At 45.0% G+C, this 27,172-nt stretch overlaps 1 protein-coding gene across 1 annotated transcript in view; it reads right to left on the bottom strand.

Annotated features, from left to right (window-relative positions):
• Nucleotides 1–27,172, bottom strand: part of MAP2K4 (mitogen-activated protein kinase kinase 4) — a 62,622-nt gene that overhangs the window by 32,319 nt on the left and 3,131 nt on the right. The window contains exon 2 of the mRNA XM_030232146.2: nt 7,852–7,954. Coding sequence (XP_030088006.1) covers nt 7,852–7,954 — 103 coding nt within the window. The remainder of the gene's footprint in view (nt 1–7,851; nt 7,955–27,172) is intronic.

Raw genomic sequence — 27,172 nt, 5'->3', positions numbered from 1 at the left:
ACAGAAAGCACCCGACTGCAAGACAGAGACTGTTTATTCAGAGATGCAGCTACTTCAGTGTGGTGACCAAAAGAGCTCATAACAAGACCAAGCAGACCAAATTTGACTTCTTCTCTAAAATAAAAGATTTGTGCAGACCAGGTGAAGAATCCCAGGTTCCAGTAGTGTGGTGAGATTTTCCATGCTGGGCTCCTCCGTGATGGCTGCTGGGGCACGGTGCTCTCACTGACCCTTCAGAGCCAAGAGCTGTAGGCTCTGCAAGGATGCTAATAGAAAACTAAGAGTGCTGTAAAGAGCTAAACCAGTGTTCCTAGACAACCACCTTTCCCCTTTTCACTGGTGTGAAATACCCACCTAGAATATCAGAGAGAAAAGAACAGAAGCTGTGTTGTAGCAAAGGCCCTGTGCTCCTCAGAGAGGACAACCACCTTCACACTGCTGGAGCAAGAGATAGCAGAAAGAATCACTTCCAAGTGATCCACACTTGTCTCTGCAAAGGCACCACTTATGCCAGGCATGAAGGACCATTTGCTCACCTGGATTTATTCCAAGCTCATCTTAGGAAGGAAGGAATTAAAACAGGCTCAATAAAGAAGAGTGTTTAATGTTGCCATAATCCACTGGAGACTGGCTTGGCCATTTAGATTTAGGCTGGATATTAGGACAGAGTTCTTCTCCCAGAGGGTGGTCGGGCACTGATAAGGCTCCCCAGGGAATGGTCACAGACCCAAGGCTGCTAGAGCTCAAGGAACATTTGGACAACACTCCCAAGCAGAGGCCAGGCTTTTTGCAGGGTACAGGGCTAGGAGACTCAATGATCCTTGAGGGTCTTTTCCAACTCAGTTTATGCTATGATTTTATGATTTGCTCTCTTTTTACTGAAGTTTCCCAAAATGGAAAGGTGTTTGTGGTATGAGGCAAGAACATCTGATATCAAGGATGTCTGTAGTTTTCACAGACACAATACACAGCAAACCTAGATAATTTAAATCCCTTTCAGGAGCCTGTTCCCCAAACAAGCAGAACAGCAAAACCAGTTCAGACCCATAGGCCAACCCCCACCTCCATCACATGCATCCTGTCCACCACAAGATACTTTCCATGACCACTCTGTTCAACAGCTGATTTTCCTGTGTACATCCTGTCCATTGAGACCCAAGGTCCTCCACAGCACACGCTGGAAGTCACTCATTTGTACAAAGAATGAGGACAGAAGTTGTTGACCAAGACCCGTGGAGTCAATGCAGTCTTTGAATCTGAAGACTCTTCTCTCTTTATCCTCCATTCCTCAATGTGCACAGAAGGTAAAAGCAATGACTGATTCCTTCAGTTTGAACCCACAAAGCAGAAGAGTTGACTCACTTTTCCATAGCCAGGGGAAAACAAAAGACATTTTACTACGAGATGGTGATTAAAGTCTGAAGAGATTAAAGAGGTGCCCATCCTACTCTGATGAAACATGGGATCCCAAGAACAGAGCAGCAATGAGCAGATTTTATTCTGAGAGCTGGTTTATAGGGGTTTCCTGCAGGAACATGGTTTTCCATCTGGTGTCATAGGGTTGGAGTGCAATCTGATATGAACTGTGGTGGTCCATGCCTGACCCTCTCAGATTAACAGTGACACTGGGTCAGAGCCCAGCTCCAGCAGCTGCTCAACAGGCACCAAGCTCAGCCCAAAGCATAAGCCATGCTCTACTTTGCTACTTGTAAACAATTATTGAACAAGTTATTTATCCAAAAAATGGCTGGGGACCAAACCTGTGTGTAAACACAAATATATCTATGCTATTCAGAGATGTTACACATAACATTCTGCTTCATCCCATTTTCCTCTCCAAACACCAGCACGTTCTGCAGAGGAAGCCAGCATGTGTGCAGCTGTCCTTGGGAGTGCATGCAGCACCTCAAAACAAAGGGAAGGAAAGAAGGGGAGATAATTTTGCTTCTGGTAACACAACAGCATGAAGGCGAGAGCTGATACCAGCTCTGAAACTCCTCAACCTACTTTCCCTGCTTTGAAACAAGCCACCAGGATGAAGGGGAGGCAACACAGCTCACCAAAAGCCAGGCATGAGAAGGAAAGTTTATAGGACACTCCTACCCAAGGGAGACATCCCCAGCTTTGCTCTTCTGTCCAGATGCTCTGTGTCCCAGCAGGCCACACTGATGGAGGTTTCATGTTCAATGAAGTCAAGTTCAGTTTGGAAATGAACATTTTCAGCTCATTGCTCTACCTTTCTCATCCCCACTGACCCAGAATACTTCAGCCCCCACAACACCACTCAACTCCGTAGGAAAACATCTGGTAATCAATTCAAAATCACTACTCGAGTGACTTACAACAGACACCACTTTAGTGTCCCTGGAAAAGTGAGGACAACACTTAAAAATACCTTTACAGGTAACCCAGCTCTGCTACTACCCCATCCCACCTTCTTTTGCCCAACATGCCATGGAAAACAGCCCTGAGGAGGCAGCCCAAGCACCAGCCAATGCACCCTGAATTAGGAACTGCAGGACATTCATGCCTTGGTGTGTGAGACATCTGTGTGCCAGCTCAGTGGCCAGGGATGGCTGTGTTGCCATGAGGGCTCACAGGGACAGGCACAGAAACCTCCAGCCTCTCCCACCTTGGATAACCCAATGTATGTGCCTCCATGGCTCCTCTGCCACTCCAGTACCCAGCTGCTGTCCCTGTAAGGGCAGGACAGGCCAGGTCTCAGTGTTTGGAAGGTGACTTGGCACCATCCCCATCCTCTCACCCATCACTGCTCTTCCCACCATGGAGGGGACAGGACAACCCCAGCCCTGGGTGGGGGTCCTGTTATGCATCACAATGAGAGGGTTGAGGCTGCAAGGTCCAAATTCTGGCCCCAGATGAGCAGCTATGACCATGGCTGTGTGCACAAGAACCAGGACAGCAGATCCCAACCATGCCCAGATGGGGCAGCTAACACAGAGCTGCCTGTGGATCACAGACCAGAGATCCCTGATGAACTCTACCTAACCCCTGCCTCTTCCAAAAGACAGCATGTCCCAGCTTCCTATCCACAGGATGGAGAATGCAGAGATTTGTGCAACAATTTATAACTGCACAGCTCAATCACTCAGCATCTGTGAGGCACTTGGAACCCATAGGACTCAGGTCATTACATAACATCAGGCTGGATTTGATTTATACACCCAAGGGTGGCTCACCAGTTTCCAGAAGTTCTGAGGAGCCCTGCAGTGTGGCAGGAAGGCAGGTGCTCAGCACCCTTGAAAAATTCAACTGAATTGGCTTAATGGAGAAACACAAGGTGCAAATTTTGATTCCAGACACAGAAGGACTAAAGTCAGAAGCAGAATGCTGGGATATCAAACCCTTACAGAAAGAAAAGAACAGTCCTACCAGGACAGTGACGCTCTACGGGATGTGGAAGCTGCTAGAGAAGTTTAATTTGGAAGCTGCAGACAGCAAAAAGCTCCTTTGCAGAGAGGATTTGCACTTAAGAAACACCAAAACTTAGAAAGTTAAAAAGAAAAAAAAGAAAACAGACCTTAAAGCAGCACATTCAGTGAAAATCTCACACTGACTCGGGCAGCACCTTCTCTGAAGCAGTGACCTACTCAAAGCCAGAGATACTCCAGTGTGTTACAGACCACATAATCTCTGTCATGCAGAGATCACTGGCCAAATGAACTCCTAAACTCTTGGAAGGAAGAGGAAGGGTAAATACAAGGGAAAATACATCAATTTGCAAAAAATGCTTCTGAAGAAATTACACAAGAAACATTGTTCCAGCACTGAACCGACAGTGATGTTTGTATGAGAAAGGAAAGCCTGGTTACCACAGGCTCCCTCAGATGTCTCTGCTGAGGCCTTGGAGGGTGCATTTTACTTGTGCTGACTTGAAAATACAAGTGAGTACATAGAGATTCTGCAACTTTCAGGAAATAGGACAGAATCAGTCACAGAAAAAAAAAATCAAGTTTTTTGTACCTGACTCTGAATATTGCCTCCAAGGCTTCCAGGCAGCACTCCCTGCCACAGGAAGGTTTTACACAGCAGAAAGGTAATAGAAATCACTAAGAATAAAGAAGTGAAGTGACAATTACAGAAATGAGGAAGAGACAGAGAAATATTTACAGGAAAATTCACCTGAGTAGTAGGAAGCATGCTAGTTTAGGATATTCCTCTTTGGGGTTTGGGTTTTGGGGATTTTTTCAAAAATGCTAGGAACTCTCTCAGGTTACTTCCTAAAAAACTCCACCAGCTGCAGGCTGTGCAGCTACAGAGCCTGACCCCACATACCAGAAGGGTATGGGAAAGCCTAAGAGGAGATTAAAAGAGCAACAGACACCTCAGAGAGGCTATGGAACAGCCAGAAAAAAACCTTTCCATGAATAACAGTCCCTGAGCTACACAGAAATAAAAGGAAGCAGCACAGTCTGATGTGCAACTGGACCTCCAGTGGCTTTTGAAGAATCCAGTAGAACATCCAACACACTCTTGGGGCAGCTTTCTGGAAAGTGCGTGACTCCCCCAGGTGTCACAAGGAAAAGCTCCATGAAGGGCAGCTCTGGAAAGGTTAAATCCCAAAAAACCAAGAAGACAGTCACAAGCTGTAGGGAGACTGTGGAGTTCAACTGGACACCAGGCACTTCAAACATCAAATTTGTACAGTAAGAGAAATTGGTTCATTCTGTCACCTTTCCAGGTGAAATTGCAATGCTCTGGTAATCAGGTTCTCAAGAGGTGGCAACTCTGAGAGTCAAGAGGCTTCCCAGCAGCAGACAGAACACTCAAGAAGCAGCATGCTGTCAACCACATGCCAAAAAACATTCTCTGTGCCCATTTCCTAGCAGATCAATCTAACTCTTCAACATCCAGGTATCACTGCACAAGAATACAAAGCTTTTCAGACAACCAAAAATCCCATCTACAGCCAAATAATTTCCATCTTGGTTCCAAGAGCAGTGGGCAGCACAGCCCAGCCAGAAATCCTGCCCTGCACAGCCATAGTCACACCTCACCACATCACTCCTGGCAGTGTGATCTGAATTTCCTTTTAGCAAAGGCAACCAGCTGCAAGCAGCTCTGTAAAGCTTCCACACAGATAACGGAGTAATCTAATTTTGTTTGTGACCTAAATCCTACTTGGACACAGGACAGATGAGGTAAAAGGTGGGATGCTTTCCAGTTGGTATAATGGGTTGGAATTTGAAGAGCTCACCCTAACCATGGCTTGTGTCCTCCAGCCTCTGCAATGTCTGCTGCAGGGAAAACAAAGTTAGCAGCTGTTAATCTGGTCTAAGTGACAAAGTCAGCCTGAGCTCACAGGAGCTGTGGGCTAACCTGGCAAGTCTCCACAGCCTTGACTGCTCCCCAGCCTGCACAGTATGGTAATCACACAGCCTCACTGACTGACCATCAATAAAACTCTCACCTCTTCTCTAGACTTCATCCTTTCAAGTATGAATTACATTCCCAAACTACTGTCTGTAATTGAGGCTCTATTCTGCCTTACCCTGTACAGGTCACATGTAAAATTATGTTTACAACTGTGCTGGATGCCCTACAGGCAGGCAGGGAACATATCATGCCTAGATGAAAATCTCTTTGCACTTCTCAAGAAGATTTGGTGGCAGCAGTTCCAGCTGAACCAAACAAGACACAAACACATCTCCTCCATCACGTGCAGTCACAGAACCAGAATGGACCTTCCTTCCAAACCCCTGCCTTGCTTTCTGCTGCTCAACACACCATCTCAGGCAGAAGCAACAGGATGCCCCTGGATTGGTGGATCCAAATCACAGAACCCCAAATTTCATGTGAGAAATGAACCTCTCTGTATCTTCAGATCCACCCATCTGGAGCAACAGGGCCTGTCCAGGACCATCCCCAGCAGTGTGGAGCCAGGGCTCATTTCAGGAGGATACTGAGGTTGTTCAGCTCCACCAGGCTGAGAAGTGGCTTGGTGAACAGAAACACACTGCATCAGGAACACGTCTGGGTGAGGAGGTCTGAAATATCCAGCTCAAATCCAAAGTCTAGAAAAGGTTTCTAGCCTACTGAGAAAAAAGTCATTCCAGCATCTCAGGGAAGAAGGCAGGAGACAGATACATCAGCTGCCAGACAAACACTCAACAAGTGTGCGATGAGAAGATGTCAGCATTCCTTTTGAGGAACAGCATCTGCTACAGACACAGAGGACACAAGGACAATTTGTTGCACCCAAGCTCAGCCAGTCTCACCACAGAGAAAGCAACCAAGCTAACAGCATCCATCTCTTTCAAACAGAAATGACCATTAGAGCTTGCAGCCTCCCAAGAGCTTGAGCACAGAAACATCACCACCAATTGTGCACTTGAACAGCTATCACATCCAGCCCAGAACACCTGCAAGCCCTCAGACCACCTCAGCTGCATTAACCAGCCCAGGATCCAATCCCTGCCAACAACTGTAACTCCCACAGAGAAAGAGCACTGTCTTGCACAGTGTTGACAATCACTTGCACAAACATGAAACTTAAGATGTCACAGACTGACAATGAAAGCTCTTCTGTGCTAGACAGGAGCCACTGTGACTTCCAGTAAATCTGAGACAGAAATCCACACAGATAAGCACAGAAAATTCAAATCCCTATAGATGGCCGATGGTAGGGACTCATTAGCTGAGACTAAGTCTTTTATTTAATGGACTAACAAGGTCAGAGAGATGAAAGAGCCCCAGAAGGGGTTTTGCAGAAAATCTTAACAAGAGTTTGATGATGTGATGAGACAGAAAAAGTAAGTAAGTATCTAAATGTGAGCTCTACAACCAATAAAAATACTCAATTTCAGAGAGGAGAGAGAAGGAAAGAAGAGGACTTGCTGGACAGATCACTCAAGATTTTAAGAATAATCTAAAATACTCTATAAAATTTCTCAATATTCTAATTACCATCAGTAACTCATCAGAAACATGTTCCTAACTTGATAAAAGCTTGTTTGAAAATCTCCAAAGCTCCCAGGAACAGAGCCCAGCAGGTATGTCCTGGGGAAGCAGAGAGCACTGAGCTCCAGGAGAGAGGCAGTGACATGCAGAGCCAAGCAGGAGCAGCCTACGACAGGGACACTCCAGAGAGCCCAGGCAGCAGGGAGGCTGCAGGTGCAGATTCTGAGACTTGACACTGACAAAACTCCTGAAACCTTTGAGAAGAAAAATGTGGCAATGTTTTGCATGCTTGCTGCATCTGCCACAGGGACTGGCTGCAGAGCAGGACTCTCCAGCTAGATTGGTGGATCTGAGGATACAAAGCTGATCTTTTTGGTGCTGATGTACCCTGGTGTTTACAAGAGTCAGGAACAGCTCTGTGCCACACTTGCTCTCAGACTTTGGACAGGGATATCCTGGGGCTAAACTGGCCTCTGCATAACTCCCCTAACATCTCCCTGCTGCTAAAATGATAATCCTCAACCTTTGTCCGTTTCAGTGCTGAAAACAATTCTATCACAGTTATGACTTTCACAAGTAACACAGAAACAAGAAATTCTAACAAAAAGTAATAAGCTGAATAAAGATATAGGAAAACAACAGTGAATCAGTCTAGACATTAATTATAGGTGTATCTAGCATTATCAGCTACAATACTCAATTCAATCAATTCTGGAAGGCATTAGCTCCAGTGTAAACCAAGAAGATCCCAATTTAACCTTTTTTTTTTTTTAATTCTGGGGAAAAAATATTTTACAGTGACTCAAAACTGAGAGATTTAAACAAACTTACAAATAACTGCACTAATCAAATTGCATTTAACTAACAATGGGTATTGGCTAATTAATTTCAAAGCTGTTCCACTAGTTGTGCCATTGGCTTTATACTCACATGTGTGGATTTTGGAAAGGAACTCCAGAAGTATTTAGAGTAAATCTTGCTGTGGACTTGAAAGGTGGATTTGCAAAATTTAACTTCAGCGCTTTGCGTTTACCTGGGAGACAATGAACATAAAGTGAACTTTTTGTCAGCACAAAATATTGAGAGCATCTGGAAATAAACAGGAAAAAAAATGACATCTTGTAAGAAAAGGATTTTACATTTTACAACATTAGCAAATCACAGCTTGTGTTAGGAGACGGGGATGGTGACACAGAGTGAGCTCTCATACCAAGGTCTTCCCCAGATCACTCCAAGGCAGTTGCCAAAACAAGACATCCACAACCCCTCCTGTGACAGCTGGAGCACCTGGATCACCTGCCAGGGCTCCAGCAACCACCACCTCCAAACCCAGGGCTGAGCACCCTCCACGTACCCCCATGGCACACAGAGGACCAACGTACCACACAGAGCCTGGGGGATGGCTCTGAGGAGGGAAAGGGCATCTTGGGATGTCTTTTATATGAGCTCCAAGCACAGGATGGCTGTTGGGGTCCAGGGATTTCTTCTATTATCCTTTGAGTCTGTTTTGTTCACACCCCTGGAACCCCAGCCCCTGTACTGGAAGATTTTTACCTTTCTCACAGCAATGTTTATACAGCTCAGGAGAACATGTAACTTGACATGATCCAAGATTAAAACTGATAGAATTAACTACAAATCCTCATCAGAAAAACTCTTCACAGCCTGCTCCTATTATCATTATTTTTAAACTTTATGCACCAAGTTTCTTCCTGTTTTTACTCAGGCACAGAACACTTTGTGACATAGTTAAATATTGGTCTATTGATTTCAACCTCAGTAGGTTTCTAAGGATAGTTTCAATTATGTCAATCCACCATCTGAAGTTGGATTTTCTACAAATCAAACAAATACAGAAGCTTAGGCTGCCCCTGGGAAGCAAACAGGATGGTTTGTTTCTGCTCAGCTGATGAACAAGGAATGTGACCGGGAAAAACGAACATCCTGAGAAATGCCAGGAATTTCCATCCAGCACAGATCACATGGAAATGTACTGTAAGTGAAACAACAGACTCAAATGAAGCAAAGTCTGAGGAGAGCCAAAGCAAACTGTGCACCCCAGCAGCCTTCCACTGCTTCAGCTGTGGACTCCAAACCTTGAGTTTCATCCTGAAAAAGACTTTTGACTCCATGTTTCTAATCCTTGCAGACACATCATTCTAACTGCAGGCAGAAGAGCCCCTTTAGGTGCAGTTTAGCTGTGATTTTGCCACACGCAGGTTCATTACAGACCACCCTGTCTCACTACAACAAAGAGGGGTGGGGGCTATGGTGCCTCTGGAATTCACTAGTGCCCACCACCACCAAGGTTGTGTGACCAAAACTGCCTGAAAATATACTGCAAAAATATCCACCCTATATAAATTGTCTTTTAAAGGTTCTGCTAACTTAACACATAATTCTAATCATCAGCCATTATAACATCTACTTCTCTGAGAACTTTTACAGTAAAGACTATGAGACAGAAAGAATGATTCAGAAGAAACCAAAAGCAACTCTGAAATACATAACTTTATCACAAATTTGGGTAATCCTTAACACTAGACCTGAAATGATGAAGTTTCTTGACTTAAGGTCTTCCCAGTTGTGACAACCGGGTTTGTTCAACTGCATGTTAATGGTTATACCAAGTCCAGACCATATTTGAAACTAGGATGGCCCAGACTTCAGCTGAGCAAAGGTGGTTAAGTACTACCTTATGTTTCAAGGGAATTTAAACAGGACTGTATTCTATTTTAAGCTGCTCTCCAAGAAGAAAAAAGACAGCCAAAAAGAGCTTTCTGCTTGTAAATAAGTTAATCTACCCTCAAGGATAGCAATCTTTATTGCAAATCATCCCAGCTTTAAAGTGGCAATGGTGATGGTGTCCCCAAAACAATTTTTAAAAGGATGTAATCATTCTACCACCAGGTCTGTGCATGGAACTGAGGTCCAGGAGTGATGCCTTGTGTCTCAAAATGCACAGCCCTTGGTGTTCCATAGATCACAGCCAAAATGGACATTGGGAAAAGCACCTACACAACAGCCCCAGAAAAATCTGGGCTCACAGCAGCCCTTGTTCCTTGCTGCACTGGTGAATGGGTGCGAGGCCAAGGACAGAATTATTTATGTGCTGCTATCCATCACCAGATTTAATCCAAGCACTTGGCTCTGCAGTTAAGTTCTCATCACTGTGAGGCCCCTTCACCACCACCACAGCCAACCAGCCTTCACAAAACAAGAAACAGCTGTCTAGCAGGTCACATGCAGGCCAAAAGTATTCCTCCAGAGTTAGATTGTGTAGTCCTATTTTTACTTCACCTAGGACTTCTATGATTTACAGAATCACAAAATCATTAAGGTTGGAAGGAGCTCCAAGATCACCGAGTCCAACCATCACTCCAGCAGCATCACCTTGTTCATCATCAAACCATGGCCTCAAGAACCATATCCACACGTTTTTACACTTCCAGGGATGGGACTCCACCACCTCCCTGGGCAGCCCCTTCCAATGCCTGACAGCTGAAGAAATTATCCCTAATATTCTAATATCTCCTGGTACACCTAAGGCCATTCCCTCTCCTCCTGTCCCTGTTCCCTGGGAGGAGAGCCTGACCTGCCCCCCCCCGGCTGTCCCCTCCTGTCAGGAGTTGTGCAGAGCCACAACGACCCCCCTGAGCCTCCTTTTCTCCAGGCTGAGCTCCTTTCCAGCTCCCTCAGCTGCTCCTGGACCTCCAGACCCTTCCCAGCTCCATTCCCTTCCCTGGACATGCTCCAGCCCCTCAAAGTTTGTCTTGCCATGTTGGACTCAAGTTGCCTCAGCAAAGAGGGACTGTCACTCTCCTGGTTTTGCTGGACACACTGTGGCTGGTACAGGATGCCCTTGGCCATTTCTCCAGGCCTCTGAGGCACCTCCTGTTGGAGAAAGCAATTCCAACTTCTTTCTAGAATTTCCTCACCACCATTCCTGCATGCCACACTTCAAGAGCACTGCTTCCCATGTTCAGGTTAAACAGAACAAAATGCTCCCTTTTCAAGCAGTAAGATTTTCCAAACAGCAGTAGTTTAATGGATTTTTCCAAGGTTTCTATCCTGCAAGGGTACAAACTGATCCCTGTAAAAATATTTTCCACTTGGTTCAACTCTGCAGGATCAACCTCTTGATTGAGCAAGGTCAAGGGAGCACAGGTCACAGTGTTCAAGTGAGTCACAGTGCACAGGTAAATATTCTCTCTGGTCAGATGCTGAAGTCACTCTGCTTGTGGAGTGATGATACACCAGGAATCAAACCTGCACTGTCTCTTTACTGTAACCAAGAAAAAAAGAGATAAAAAGAGATACAGAAACACAAGCTGTGACAGCAAACAGCAGGAAGGAAAGTCAATGGATCTGCAATGAACTGTGCAATCTTTCTACCTCTCTCTTGCAATACTAAAACACATCAACAAAAAGACAGAGGAAATGGTGAAAAATGGATTATTTACCTCTATTTGGAAATCGAGCTCAATGCTTGAGGTAATTTTCTTAATAGAAAACTATCAGCTCTGACTTCTTCCAAGGTAATTCCAAGCAAAGCTAGTGCAAACTCTAAGGTGAGACATGAAAAAAGAAAAAACCACCAAAAACAACACAGATCTCTGCTCTTCCAACAGCTTTAAAAAACCAAACTGCTGTATCCTGTCTGCTAACAAAATGCCTGCTTTGATGTAGAGACAGCAAAGAACATTTACCTGCATTCAGAGCTGCAGCCCCGCAGCTGCTGACATCCTGAAAGCTCCCAGGATTTCCAGCTGGTTATTCCTGCTGCTGTTAGAACAGCTCTGCCTGCCCACAGACCCTTCCAACTACCCTCTTGCACCTTTATTTCCTCCCTTCCCAGTCCTGCTCATGGATCTACTCCAACACCAGCACAACTCATTTGAGACTGAAGTAGGTTTCCAGTCTTACACTCAAGATAAACTATTTTTCAAGAAAATCTAGTCAAATTTTGCAACAAAACCTGAAGAACTTAAACCTATCATGCAGTTCTATTGGAGGAGTCTGGATGAAAGAAGAGGCCTGGGGTTTGGCTTACGAGTTTTAAGAGCTGCAACCACAGAAATTCACTTTAAAGGGTACAAATATTTTCAGTGCATCTGTCTGTTAGTGACCTTTTTAGCCCTTCAATGAAACCTTCAATTTCATATGATCTGAGAGCATTCAAATCTGAAATTATGATTTTGCCCTGGAGTAAGCTAAGTATGCTTATTTTTAGGAGTCACCTCATTAGAAAGAGGATTTAGCCATAATTCACCCACAGCCACAAGTGTGCTTCCAACTAGGGAGTACAAACACCCACGCCTAGAGCAGCCAGGACTCTGGAAGGATTACTGGCCACTGTAATGAACACACCCCTTGGCAAAACAACAGTACTAGACAATATTTCAGTAAGACATCTGCATGATTTGGGGCTGGGAGGTGGCTCTGTGACTGGCAATGCCAGGATAAGGGTTACATCCAAAGCACTTCCAGCCTCTATAAATACCTCCACCACAATGCCTGCTAAAGTAGGTTAAGCTTAGAGGGCAAGAAATTGCAATTGGATTAAGATTAGTTCCCTCAGACTGCAAACTCACAGGAGCAAAACCTGAGAATGAAGTCTCTAGACTCCCCAAAATCCATGGGTAACCTTAAATATTATCCCTGATGCTACCCTGCATGGAAACACCATTTGTATAAACAGGGTTAAAGCTCCCTGTCCAGAGGAGGGTGCAGCACTAGGATGAAGCTGCAGCTTCCAGCCCAAGCTGGGGTTCAGGCAATTTCCAGCTGGAGAGCAGCATTTAACACATGGCTCACAGTCACAGTCCAGTGCCAAGCCTGGTGAAACACTGCTGGAAAGAACCTGGAGGGCTCAACTGTCCACACAGGAGGTGCTGCCAGACCAGGAGTCTGTCTGCTCTCACAGCAGCACTTTGTTTCACCCAAAATATTCCTGCAACCTGTGCCCAAAGCAGCCACAGCATAACCCTGCAGAGCTGAGCCTGTCATGGAGCAGCTGTCAGGAACAAAAGGTGACACTGCCCTGGGAAATTTATTGTGCAGCACCTGGAACCTCTCCTGGTGAACAACAATAATAAATTATGCAAAGGGCCATGCCCAGTACTTTTTCAAGATGAAACAGCACAGTAACAATTATAAAATATACCACAGGAAGGAGGACTGGGGAGGGGCTTTGGTTGATTTTATTACTTTTCTTTTTAATTTTAGGAGTCTGTACTCAGACTAAAAGCAAGGGAAAAAATCTGCCCTTTGCTTAAGGTCAATGGAAAGGATTTTATTCTTTGGCTAAAGCAACAAGCATGTTTCCATCATCCCTCCAGATACCTTAGGCCAGCAAAGTGGCAACGCCAATCACGGCCTGCATCCCACTGGCTCCAATAAACACCTTGGACCCAGACTGAATCCTACAGGGACACAATCACAGAGTAAGAAATCCTCCAGAGGCAGAGGAATAAGAATAGTTACATGTCAGCAACTAGTTTAACAACTAGAAAGAATAAGCAGATAAAGTGTGTGTGTGAAAATGTTCAAGCTGCACTAACATGTACAAATAAAATTTTGGAAACAACCTGTGCTATAGTGAGGAGACTCATACTGGAGTGGGCTTTTAACAGGGTTCAGACTCTCCTGGGGAGGGATAATGATCTAACCCCATCACTGGGCTGCTTTTCCACTTGACCACCATTTCCACAAGAAATAATCCTTTGCACAATGTAAGCATAGCAGATCTTCATGTCTGGATCCCAAACTTTCTAATATATAATTGTGTTTTTTTTCCCCAAATACTACGAGCCTGACATCTACCCATAACTAGAAATGCACCAAGCCAATTTTTCAAGTTTGGATCTGCTTCACATGAACTGGTCTCTTCCTTGTGAGTGCCACATGTGCTGTTCTGAACAACTGATCAGTATCTTCACAGCCTTGGAGAGGAACTGAGCCATTCTGAAAACCTGGTCTCAGCTGCAAGGTTCTTTCTGCACTATTACACTGGGAAAGATTTTGATCTGGATCTTAAGAACACCTTGGAACACATGGTCCCAATGGAAATTTTTGCTTAGTTCTGCTGAATTATAATGGAGGTGTGTAGAGTTGCTTAAGCAAGAAATTAAATTGCAAATGTAGAGAGTATATAAAGCTTTCAGATCTCTTTGAAAGCACTCGGAGAACTTTTAGACACTAAATTCAAGGCAATTTTGTGCTAAGCTTTAGAAGTGGTATCTGTAGATAGTTCTATCTGATCTATTTTTGTACTTCTCCAAACTGGATTTCAGAAAATGTTCTAATTCCAGGGCTAAGGGTTAGATCCAAAGACAAAGAGCCTAAGAACAGCTGCAGTGGTCCATCCAGCACATCATCTTGCCCTCCATCACAGCACAAGATATCAATGAAAAGAGTGATAACCAAAGCCACAACATCCTTCCTTCATCTATCCTTTCATCTTCCAACCACTTCCAGCCCAAGGCCCTCCTCAGTCAGCCATGGTATCTCTGTATTTAATGACTGTTGCTGGGTTTCACTTCCCCAGTCCTATTCCATCCTCTCACTGTCTTGTGAGCACCAGACCCCATCATGCCAGGCTGGCAAGAGCTCACCCAGCTCAACCCAACACTTGATCGAAGCCCTCTGACTCCAAGTCAAGTTCAACAACACAAACCCAACCCAGCAGCTCAGCTATGTGCAGGCTGTCAGAAGAGACACAAACTTGTCACCTATGCCTGGTGCTCTGTCACCACCCACTTTCTCCCCTGGTCACACAGGACCTGCCCTGACACTTGTCTTTGAGACACAACCTGAGTTTGTTGAATTTCCATCCCTCTGTCCAGAGCAGCAGCACAGATCTCCCCACAGCCACACAACAGGTCTGGGTGGTACCACTGGATTCTGTCCCTGTCTGTAGGGGAGCAGATCCTCGGTGCCACAAGGGCTGGACAGAACCCAGCCCCAGGGTTTGCCCAGCACACCTCCACTATGGCCAGGTGCTCTGCTGCCATGTCACAGCTCTCCGCCCAGCACTTGAATTACTCTGCTTTCCAAGGAATTGGAGAGGGGAAAAATGAAGGAAAATTCCCATAGCAAGGAATAAAAAAACCAAAAAAGGGCAAAAAATCTTGATTCCTTTTCATTACTTTGTTCAAACCTTTCCTCATGCTGAAATCCAGCAGAAACACTCATTGGCCTGTTATTTCTCAACATCAAAATAACCTGATGAACACTCAGAGGCTTTGTTAAACATCACACCACAGCTCTGTGAACACCAGCTTTTGGGCTGATGCTCTCCTTACAAAAAACAAAAAAAAAAAAAAACAACAACAAAAAAAATCTTTTGCACCCATAAAAATTCCAGCTTTGTATTGTCTTGTGGAGCATTCAGTACAAATTAGCAATACCCTGTAGCAGGATAAGCACAGGAAGGAACCCCTGATTCCCACTGCTGAGACATGTCAGGCATTATCTAATGACTGATGTTTCCAACAGAATTTTCAGCTTTAACAGCTTGGCAGCATGAAACCCTCTTCAGAAAGACACACGGTGATGGCACTCTTGCCCAACATTGTCATTCAAGTGACAAAAGACACAGAAAGCCAGGAATGAGCTGCTGCTCTGCTGCCGTGCTGGAAGGAGTGAAGGCAGCAGGTACCAAAGCCCTCACAGGGCTCCACTGAAGGCTGGAGTCAGCCAAGGATTTATTTGGGCACAGGGCTGCTGCCTTCAGGAGCCTGGCAGATTGACAGAGCTGCCTCCAACAGCTGGCTGCTCTCAACAGTGCTGTGGATATTTACTTAGGTGGCAGAAATCTTCCCCTTCTTGCTGATGAGGATAATACTGAAGTGTGACAACAATGAAACTTCTTCCTGAAGGAAGAACTGCATGGATGGACACAACAGCTCTGATTCCAAACCAACAGCCAAGGGATCTGCAGCAATGAACAACAGACTGGCTTTGGAACATCAGCTGATGCAGCTCTAGACAAACACCTTGCATCCTATCAGTGAGGAAAGAACAGATCTAAAAAGACAATATTTTAAATAAAGACCTTAATACAGCCATTCCTAATGCAGGCAAACACTGCAGAAAGTGAAAGTAGAGAAATGAGAAGTTCAATCACGTTACCTGCAGAACAGGAAGCTGAGGGTTTTGTGGTTTTCCTTTTCTGTGTGGTTCCAGATGAGTAAAACCCCAGTGTTCCCAGCCAGGACAAACCCAAGCCTCTGCAGAGCTTGGCTCCAGCACATGGATCACAGTCAGGAGTTGAAACTGCTGCAGAGAGCTCTGCTCTCCTTCCACCACTCAGCTCAAAGGGTTCTGCTCCCCCAAAGGACATACAAACCCTTTATTTCCACAGCAGGGGAACTCCTGCTGCCTTTTTATTGCTACAGTTTTTATAACTGAAAAAAAGATTGCTTTTTATACTTTGTGTTTATCTTGCAGCACTATTAACAGGACCTGACCATAGGACTGGGATCTTGCTGTGAAATGAAATGAAATTACGTTGGGAAAGGATCTTCACATCAAAGTCTGGGAAATAAATTTCAAACAGTTTTGAGGTTTGCAACCCTGACAGAAACAGAAAGAAAGAGAAGAGTCCCTGACCCTTTCATTTTCTTTATACAGACTTGTCAGCAAAACACAAATGGGAAGGAGCTACCCCCTTGCTACAGACAAGGCAGAGCTGGGCACAGGCAGGAGCCCAGCACACAGAGACTGAGAACAGCCTGGGCTGCTGCCTGGGCAAGGAATGCCATGGGACAGGGACCTGAGCCACGAGAATTCAGCACTGCATCCTGCTGCTCTGCAGAGCTGCGTCCCAGTGCACAGCAGAGGCTGCAAACTAAAAGCGCTCCCTTTAGGCCAGCAGCAAGTCAGTTCCATTGCATATTTCCTCCCTCATTTTACCATTTATTAATGCCCTGACTGCTTACTGTCAGAGTCTCCTAAATCTAGGTTAGCAGAACATCAACACACCTCATGCCTCACCTGACAGCACAGTTTTGCCAAATTATTCACCAAGGCAAAGCTGCCATCCTGAACTGAGACTTGCTGCTGTTTTCCCATGAAAGGGCTGTAGAGCACTGGAGATTGAATCCTGCCACTTCTCAATGGCTTACAAGAGAAATTCAGACACCTGTGTTACATTCCTTTCATTCATAACAAGCAGAGGATGTGCAAAGCATCTCTCTCCAGTACAAACCTTTGATCTTCCAGCACAGAGAACAGCAACTGCCTTTTCCTTCTCAGCACAAAATAACCAATTAAAGATGTTCTTGTTGAGGAAAAGAAGTGGAGGCACAGCAAAAGCCATCACTTAACAGGTATGTGCCAGCCTGTGCCACGTCCAGGCCAGACATCTCCTGCCCTCTCTAAGTGCCACCAGTTTCATCATCAATTACTAAGCACTGAGTACTTGAAAAAATAAATTAACATCCAATTCCTGACACAGAGCTCTAGCTTGCAAAAGACATTTGAAATTCCAGCTTCAAACATCAAGTTTCCTAAATATCTGTATATCCTGAGCTAATAGAAAGCTATTAAAAATAAATAGATGCTTTCCAACCCTGTCCTAGGGGAGCAATTCTGACACATGGGCTCACTCTGTGCTGGAACACTGAAGCATAGCTCCTTCTCAGCTCTTCCAAGACAGAAAAACACCAGTCTGTGAAAATTAATGGACAACAAAAGATTTTCTATATACTGTATTTCAGAACAGCAGTCACAAAATACTGAGATAAAACCCAAAACCACCAACTGTTTAAAAAACATTAACGATTATCTCATCAGATATTAGAATTGCTGCAACAAATTTGCATATGGAGTAAAAACAGAAAAATCTTTATGTAAATTGAAAGAAATGCAAAGGCACAAGATTTCTACAATTCAGATTTACATTAAAAAAAAAAAACAACCAAAAACTGAAATAAACAGTACTACCCTTATGCCACAGGCAAAGCAGAAGGCACAGATCTACCTCAACAATTGGTGACCTTTTAAGAAAACTTAATTAATTTTTGCTACACCAGCAATATGAGAAACAGTTGCTGTCTCAGAAGCAGAATGGTGTATCTGGTTAGTTGCAAGAAAAAGCAAATTCTTAGCACCAATATTGATAAAAAAGCAAGAATAATGCTAAATAAAAAGCATAGCTTTCTCTCTTTGTGCTTTTGCACAGAAGCTTCTCTGAAAGTCTAAAGTAAGAGACCATTTCTCATCAATTCACTCAAAGGAGAGCACCAGCATTAAGAATCTCCTTTTATCTTTCAACATTTTCTTCTAAAATCATAAATAAAATGGATTTTTTCAATCGAACTTTAGGCTGCACAGCTTTGAATACAGAGCAGTCCCATCATCAGGATCCAGGGGACAAACACTGGCATCTGGCAGGAAAGGAGTGGACATGGGTACTGTATGAAGTAACAAACTTTAAGCCTGAAGAGATTATTTTCTTCCCAAAAAGCTGAAAGTTTGCAGCAAATCTGCCTATATTAAACAATATTTTAAAACAGATGGTCCAGCTGCTCATGCCCAGGCAATTTCCCAGAGAAGTCCAGCTCTCCAGCACTGCCACCACAGCAAAACACCAGACCGGGTGGAGCACAGCATTCCACACTTTCATCAGAGACACCTGCCCAGAGTAGGGGAGGATATGTACAGTGGCTTTTGGAGAAATTTCCCTGGTGCTGCTAATGACAGTTCACCTGTACAACAGCAACCTGGACAAGCAGCACTGCCTGCAGCCCCCTCTTCACCCCCACCAGCAGCCAAGCCAGACTCACAGAATGCCAAAACAGTCTGGGTGAGAAGACTCTGAAGACCATCTCATTCCACCCCTGTCATGGCAGGGACAACTCCCACTATCCCAGGTTGCTCCAAGCTCCATCCAACCTGGCCTTGGACACTTCCAGGGATCCAGGGGCAGCCAGGCTCTGGGATGCAGGCATTACAGAAATGTGCATGAGGAATTTAGCACCACTGCACTCTCAGGAAGGAGCAACCTTGCTGTTTACCCTTTTACTAGGGTAAGTAACCAGGAGCAAACACAGAATTTTGCTGCTAAAGAAATAAGCAGCATAAAATCTCTCCATAAAAATTCCCCAAGTGCACTGGATTTTCAAAGTCTGTGTAAAAAAGCTCTCCTGGTGTGCAGAGGGCAGGCGGGCCCTGAGCCCGGAAGGAGCCTGAGAGTCTGCCCAGCTAATCCCTGCGGTCTCACTGGGTAACAGAAGACTGCTGCAAAAATATCAGCCAGTAGCCCCAACTCAGATCCAGCTATCCTTTTCCCTTGCCCTTGTCCCCATTAACTCCTTCTCCCTCCAAGCTTCCAGGAGGAAGCCCTGCATACAAACTGACTATCCCACACAACAGCACCAGGAGTCCCCTCCTGGCTCCTGCAAGGTGTCCCAGCACCACAAAGACGTTTTCCACCTTTGCAGCCACCCACATGGGTGGCCTGTGACCAGAGCCAACCCTGCTGCCTGCCCACCCCAGGCTCACCAAAATGGTTTATGATGCTCAACTTCTCCATGACAGCAAGGGTCCAAAGCTTTTGCTGAGAAGGTGGGAGCTCCATGACCCTGCATCAGATGCAAGAGTCATCTCTGCTCGTGGCACCAGCATGGCTTCACTCTGCTCCTGGCGCTGCTGCCCTCAGAGGCATCTGAGAAGGGGGAAGCTGAGATATATCAACCTGGCCTTGCTGCCCATGTTTTCTGCTCCATACAAGAACATCAACAAACCCCAGAGACAACGTGAACTCCAAAGATACGACAAATAACATCCATATATGCTGGAAAGGGGAGAGGAGACTGGTTCCTTGCCTAGCCCAAGGCACACCAGGGCAGGAATACCATCATACCCTAAAACACCTCTGAGACACGGGCATTACAGAGGGAGCAGCACATGCATATGGAAGATGCCAGATCAACAGCTACACAGGTGCCATGAAATCACCAAAGTGTGGCAACAGGAAGAATATTATCAGCTAATGACTGAAATTCTCTACTGAAAGCCAAGAGTCCTAACTGTTTTTAAGGAGGAGTCAGATATGCTTATGCATGAGGCAGAAAGGGGTAAGTAGTGGAGACAAAATATTAAACTTGTCATAGGAATCCCTGGGCACCCAGCTTGCCAGTTCCCTTAGCAGGGGATAAGGGCATTAGCTGGGCTCTGGCTGGTCCCAGCAGAATGTGTGTGTGCCCATGCAGTGCAGACACAATTCTTCCACTGTGTTGCTATATGTCATTATTTTTCTCTTTTCAAAGAGATTTCCAAAGGTTATTGCATTTCTTCGAGTCCTAACATGGACCAGGTCATATCAAACCCACAGTCATCTAAAACAACTGCAATACTTGGGATTGAATCATCAAGGTTGGAAGAGCAGTCAATTTCCTCCTGGCACAAGTCAATGCTCCTGCTGGGCAGTAAAGCAGCAGCAACTCCTGACAGCTTGGATGAAGCTTCCCCTTCACCAGCTCAGCTGCCATGGAGCAACCTGTGCTGGCTGCTAAACCCAAAACTCTTGAACCCAAAGCCTGAAGGGGCAGGAAGATGATGACCCCAGTCTTATTACACCCTCAATTTCTGCACTGCTCAACAGCAAGGACATCAACCTGTTGAGCAATTTTGTCACAGAGCACTATCTGTGTTTGGTTTGGGTCTCAAGGAGTCAGGACATGCCAGCACAGGATTATTCTGAGAACACTGGGCAGTCAGAGCTCTGCTGCTGAAGTCAGAATACCACTCAGCCCTGGAGGGAAACCCTACACAAACCTTCCCAGAAAGCTGTCATTTACTACGTGGAAACAACACTGTGGACAAGAGGCTCCTGGACGGTGTCCCAGGTGCTGTGAGAGCAGCACAGTGCCCTGGTATGGGGCAGGGTGCCACTCAGACTTTTGGCAGCTCATGGTGAAGCAGGGTTCCTGCTGCCAGTTCAGTTCCAGGCTCCCATTCAAGTCAGCCCTGACTAAGGTCTGTCTATATTAAAGCAAATTACGAGACCTAGAAACATTGCAGGGCTTCACTGAAATTAACCCCGCATTCACACATTCTCCATTTCCCGTATTTTTGTAGGGCATGAAAAAGCAGCCACACTGACAAATCAGACTGGGAATTTCTTCAGCTCACAGAAGATTCCAAATGATGGCCCTGATGGGGAAGCCAGCTAAGCCTTCCCACACGACCCTCCAGACAGGCATACGTGGGCCTCGGACACCAGCTCCCAGCACTCCTGTCTCAATCTTTGCCACTTCCACACTTGCTGACAAGATCTTTCTCCCATCTGCTCAGCTGCAGTCCCCATCAGCAGGATCAGCAGGGATGAAACCACAGAAACAGGCCAGAGAATAAATTTTTGTTCTTAGCTCCACGAACACCTAGCACTGATACACAGTGGCAAAACTTTACCCATAAAAAGCCTATCTGGCTACTTATGACTCTAGCATAACCAGCTGGGCAGAGAAGCTCCAGGCTATTACTCTGGTTCTTCTCAAAAAGAAATACATTAATTAGAAATATATTTTAAAATAGATTTTGCAATTTCAGGAGAATGCTGGGAGGCTTGCTCAGTTATTCCACAACATGTGGCTCCAGTGCAGAAAGAACTCAACTGCCAAGCTGCTGCCTAAAACAGCACATATCTAAACCTTTGCATCCAACCCTATCTTCTTCCAACAGAAGTCTGAGCTCATTCACAACTTCTCTGTGTAATCTTGCATACCAACTTACACCTCAGTGTCACACTTCCTAGTGACAACAGCTGGGCTAGATCAGATCAGAAAGCTGACCTCTTCCTCAAATCACAAAGCAAACCAGCTCTAAAAGCTGACATGCAAATAGCCCACTTTCCACACACTGATTGTTGCAGCTACCCCAAGGTAAAAAGGACCTTGAAGAACATCTCCTCATCTCCTGGCCAGCACTGTACAAAGCCATTCTGACCATCCTCACCCTTCTTACTTTCTGCCCATGCAGGTTTCTGAGTGGGACAAGGGAAAACAAGAGGATAGCAAAGGTAGGATGAGGTTCCCAGAGTCTGGCATGAGGCCAAGCCCTGAACTGAGTGTTCAGGAGAGGAACTGGTCTCTACAGGAAAACTCGGACATGGTCCCACTGCTCCCCAGAAGAGATTTCCAAACTCACTGCTTTCATCTTAGTCCACAACCCCTCCCAGGTCAAACAACACAGCCATATGTTTTTAAAGGAAACTGTTTTATCTCTGTCCACAAACCTCTTCAAAGTACAAACACTTTGCTTTCTGGTCCAAAAGCAAAGTGATAGCTAATTCACTTCAGAGAACCACTTCCAGAGAATTAGGTCCAAAGCAAACCACACAGCCCTTCTGGTCCACAGAAAAAAAATAAGCCTAGACAAAAACGGATAAAGGATAAACTCCTGTTCAGCTCAGCTGTCTGCTCCCAACAGCTGTCCTCCTTACGCCACAGGGCATCTCCCAAAGCACCTCAGAAAGATCAGATAAATTATTCAAAACACAGACTAATTCCCGGCGCTTGGACTCTTTGTTTGCTCCAGGACCAGCAGAGCTGTCTGCTTCCTGGAGGGCTCGCCCTGCCTCCAGCGAAGGGCAAACACCACGGCTTTGATTTGCAGAAGAGGAACTCAATTTAGCAGCTAATAAATACACAATTTGTGCAATACACATGCTCCCATCTCCCCTGATGCTCTTACCCACTAAACACTGTCACTGTACTGCCCATGTGCACGGCAGGTCAGCTCACCTGAGAGGAGAAACAGGAGAGAAATGGGCAGTGATACTTGGCAACCTGGTGGTGTGTTGTGTTTCCTCACTAACAGCAATAGCAGAGATCTCACCACCGAGAGTACAGCCTGAGGTGTCAAGGTCACACATTTTGGAAGATGCTCTGCACCATCACATGACACTCCTGATGCAAATCCAGGCCAATGATACCTCACATGCCCCACAAAGGATCTGTGCAGGCATGGAGCAGGCACCCAACAGGGCTGCATAGAGCTCCACTGTGCTTAAACAAACCTATGACAGCTGATAAAAATCACGTTTGCACCTTTCCACCTAACCACGAGGAGACACAGACATGTTACACCTACATGAACTGCAGGACTCATCTTGAAGAAACAGCCACCTAAGCAGACCAGGAATGTACATCATGGGGAGCTTCAAGATCTAAAGCTACCCTCAAACAATAGCAAACCCAGTAAGATTGTAGATGACCATAAGAACCAGACTAATATAACATAAAATAAAAGTTTAGAACGAAAGTCAGCACCACAGACTGTCCAGAACACCAGCTCCAAAATGCAAATGTTCGAGCTGACAAAGCTTCACTGCAGAGGAAGAGTGAGTTTTCAACTCTCCCTTCCCTTCTTATCATTATTCCCAAATGTATTTTGGCTGCCAAAGTTTATCAGTCTTCTTTTACATACTTTGATTTAAAACACATCCCTACTGTCCTCTGGGTGCTCTGAGTTTACCATGCTGAATCACAGGAGCTAGTTCAAGTCTCTCCTACTGCAAATCTCCCTGCAGTCTATCCTTCCCTTCAGCTTCAGGGTCTCAGGAAAAAGGCCAGTTCACTCAGACACAGTTCCAAAGAGGGAAGACAGATCCTGAGCTGGGACCACTCATGAGGCAAGGGGACAAACATGGTCTAACATGGGACATGCCTACAAGGTGAACAAAGAGATGGGCTATGTATGTTAAAGGTACATGGATACAAAAGGTCCATCCATCCAGCTCTTGCAGTCAGTTCAATGCTGGTAGCACAGGAGCACCCCTTTTGACAGGCTGTCACATGAGGTGTCACCTGCAGTGGCAGTTTTCCAAGCATCTCATACACAGTTTACATAAATCCACCTAGCAAACCTCAGCAAGAGATCTGTAACTGAGATAACTTGTCCAACAACTCAGCAGCAGTACAAAGACGTGGGTGGGGGTAGAAAACAGGGCGCAGAGTCAGAGCAAAAATGATTTTGTCTTGTTCAGACACTAACATAACCACGAGTCAAAACCAAAGCTCCAAGGCTGCACAAATCCTTCCTGCAATCCTGCCCCAGGAGGAGATGAAACCCACTCTTCCCTGCATTTCACACTTTATGAACAATGGCTTAACCCATCAGCACCTTCAGGATAACTCTGAGCACTTTCCTTCTCATTGATTTGGATAATCAAGTATTTCAATATTTTGCAGTGCCAACTGCAAGGGGTGAGGCTCAAACTCATGTTCCAGACATCCTCCAAACCAGAGGGACAATGAACATGCAATAGCTGTTCCATTCTCAGCCTAGCAGACACAGTATTCATCTTATCTATGAGCTGAACTGAAGAAACCCAGGTGAAGTGTCTCTCTCCAGGGATTTACCATGAGTAACTACTGCACATTAAGTAAACCAGCTACAGTAACACACCTTTTTGAAAGACATTTTTCTATGCTTAACAAGCACTGCACTGTCATTTACCCATTGCTCACACATCCCTTCTGCAATCAAACAAATCCACAACATGAAAAGAAACCTGAGTACCCAGAAGAGAGACAAAAGCCCTTTGCAGGAAACACCAGGAGACTGGAATAACACAGTGGAAGATTCACATTACTGAAGATATTGGCCAAAGGAGGAGCAGCAGAACTGCACAGGGAGAACCAAAAACCAGAAATCAACCAAACTGATATAAAACAGTTTAAAAATGCATTAACTCTTAGGCAAATAGACTTAAAGATAAAGATTCTTTTGAATGAGTGTCATCAGAGGAACTCTTCATTGCAGAAGAGATGTTACAGCTCAGCAACCATAAATGACCAGAATCAACAAAGGAATCCCAAAAATATTTGTTCATCTCTCCAAAGCCAGCAGACAACACTGTACAATAATAAAAATAGTCCATATTGACCAGAATAGCCATGAAAAAGTCCATATCCCAAGCTGATACTTCCTGAATCACAGTGAAAAGGCTCAACGAAATGTATCAGGCAGGTTTTCCTCAGCCTGCTGCTGCAGCATAGCAATCCCCACCTTCCCGAGTGGATGCCGCTGTCTGAGTACAAGGCAGAAGGGCAAGACACACATGTACATCTAAGGAGGCATTTAAATGCAATGAAGGCCATTCTAAATGAGGTACATGAGAGCAGGGAACATCTGCAGAGAAGGGAACACCAGCACCTGTCCAATGCTCTTTCAGATCAGTGCCCTCCAGCCTTTAAGAGGATGCCAGAAGCATCACATCCATTCAGAGATTTTTATACCTTCTTTATAAACATCACTTCAGTGGAGCCTGGAGATGGATATTTGCTGCCAGTTCCTACTCACAGGGCAGAGCACTACACAAACACCCTGCACAGCTTCTTCCCCTCACACAGTTTTCCTTTCCAGTCTCCAAAGGCTACAACCGGTAGCTTGCTTCCTCCACCAAGAAGCAGAACTTCTCATTTTCTTCCACACAAAATCTTATCAAACCTAAATCCAACAGAAGACATCCAACTTCAAAGCTGCATGGTGCTAAAAAGCTGTTTATGTGTGTTTGATACACACAGAGCTTGATATGGTTACACAATATTCCTGTAATCAGTGCTTCACTACATACACATAAATATAATTTCAGGGACTCCTCAACATGAAATTTGGAAAGCACACATTTTGGCTTTTTCTGCTTCCTCACAAAACTCATTTTTTCTCTTGCAGGATAACTCACATTTTGATGGGCAACAGTGTGACTTCTACACCTCCTGGCTTCCTCAAATCAGCATAAAATAACTGAAAAAACCTCCCAGCATCTGAGGAGACTAACTAGCACTTTTGGGCTGCCCTTTTAACAGGAAAACAGACATATCAAAACCAACAGTTGATTAGAAGTAAAACAAAATAGAAAGGCAAAATGCAAAACCATATGCCCACATACCAATATAACCCTACACACACAAGCTTATACCAAGACTCAAATACAAAGCAGACGTGGCCACAAGGCCCATACAGGAATAAACTGGGGGCACAAATGAACTAAAATACACTGATTTGCTCAAAACACATCTTTTATTGCTCTTAACAAATGCAAATATGTCCAAGTAGACACACACCCATCAATCTGCCAGAGTCAGCCTGCATCACTGCTGTCTGCTAACACACATGGTTTGATAATTCCATCAAGGGCAAGAGTGGGGAGGGGAGCAGCTCCAGTCACCCCATGCACTCACCAAGACAGCAAGCAACAGAGGAGGATATGGGAACCATGGCACCTCTTACTGAATTCCCACACTGAGGATGAGCCCACAAATGGTTTCCAGCAATATTCTGCTTCTGCCAGTGCTGTGTGCAGGAGCCATCATTACTCCACTGACACAGTGTACATTACACACCCACACCAAATTCGCCTGACCACAGTGACTGAAGAGTCCATCACAAACATGAACAATTCCTGACCTCTCAAAAAACTTCCCAGCAGCTCTTTTCTGCCAGAAAAAAGGTATGGGACAGAGTTTCCTCGTAAATAGAAACTGATCACTCAACTTCAGTAAGGCACTGATGTCATGAATGGCACCCAAGGGTAAGAGAGGGACTCTTGTTCATCTCCTCATACACTCTTAACAACCTCCCTGTCCAGGCTCCTTACCCACCAAGGACTCTCTCACCAGAGACAGACCTCTGATTTTTTGCTAAAATGGCTGGAGTCAGATGAAGAGGGCAAAAACATCAATGAGGAAGCAAATGGGACCACACACACATGAAGGGAACTGAGAATCCCAAATTCTGATTGAACAGGTCAGGAATTCCCACCTAACACATCTGAGCCATGATGTACACTCTGAGAAGACACACAGTAGCTCTGCTTTGCTTTTTAAAGACACCAGAGCACACCAGGCAGTGAGAGGAATATTTGGAGAAGTCCCAGTTGCCTCCAGTCTTCCTGAGTGCCCAATGCAGCTGAGCTGATTCCATAACCATCAGTTATAAGTGGTTCCAGTTCCTCTTTGGCACTGTAGTTAGGATGAGTGACTCCACAGGTTTTAATTAGAATCAAAATTCTCCCTACGCCTTGGAATAAGCTACATTTCTAGATTTCATACCACCTTTTTTCAAATTATCATTTTCTGAGTAATGTTAGCAGTAATGACTATTACTAATTTTGGCAATGAGAGAAACACAAAATTACTCCAGTTACAGTTTGGGTGCTGATTTTTCCTGAAATCACTGTCAAAGCTATCCTACTTCCCACAGAATGTTTCCTCCACAAAACATCCAGGACACTAAA

The sequence above is a fragment of the Serinus canaria genome, chromosome 18, assembly GCF_022539315.1.
Source record: "Serinus canaria isolate serCan28SL12 chromosome 18, serCan2020, whole genome shotgun sequence".
NCBI classification, from domain to species: domain Eukaryota; kingdom Metazoa; phylum Chordata; class Aves; order Passeriformes; family Fringillidae; genus Serinus; species Serinus canaria.
This window is presented reverse-complemented; position numbering and strand designations above follow the sequence as displayed.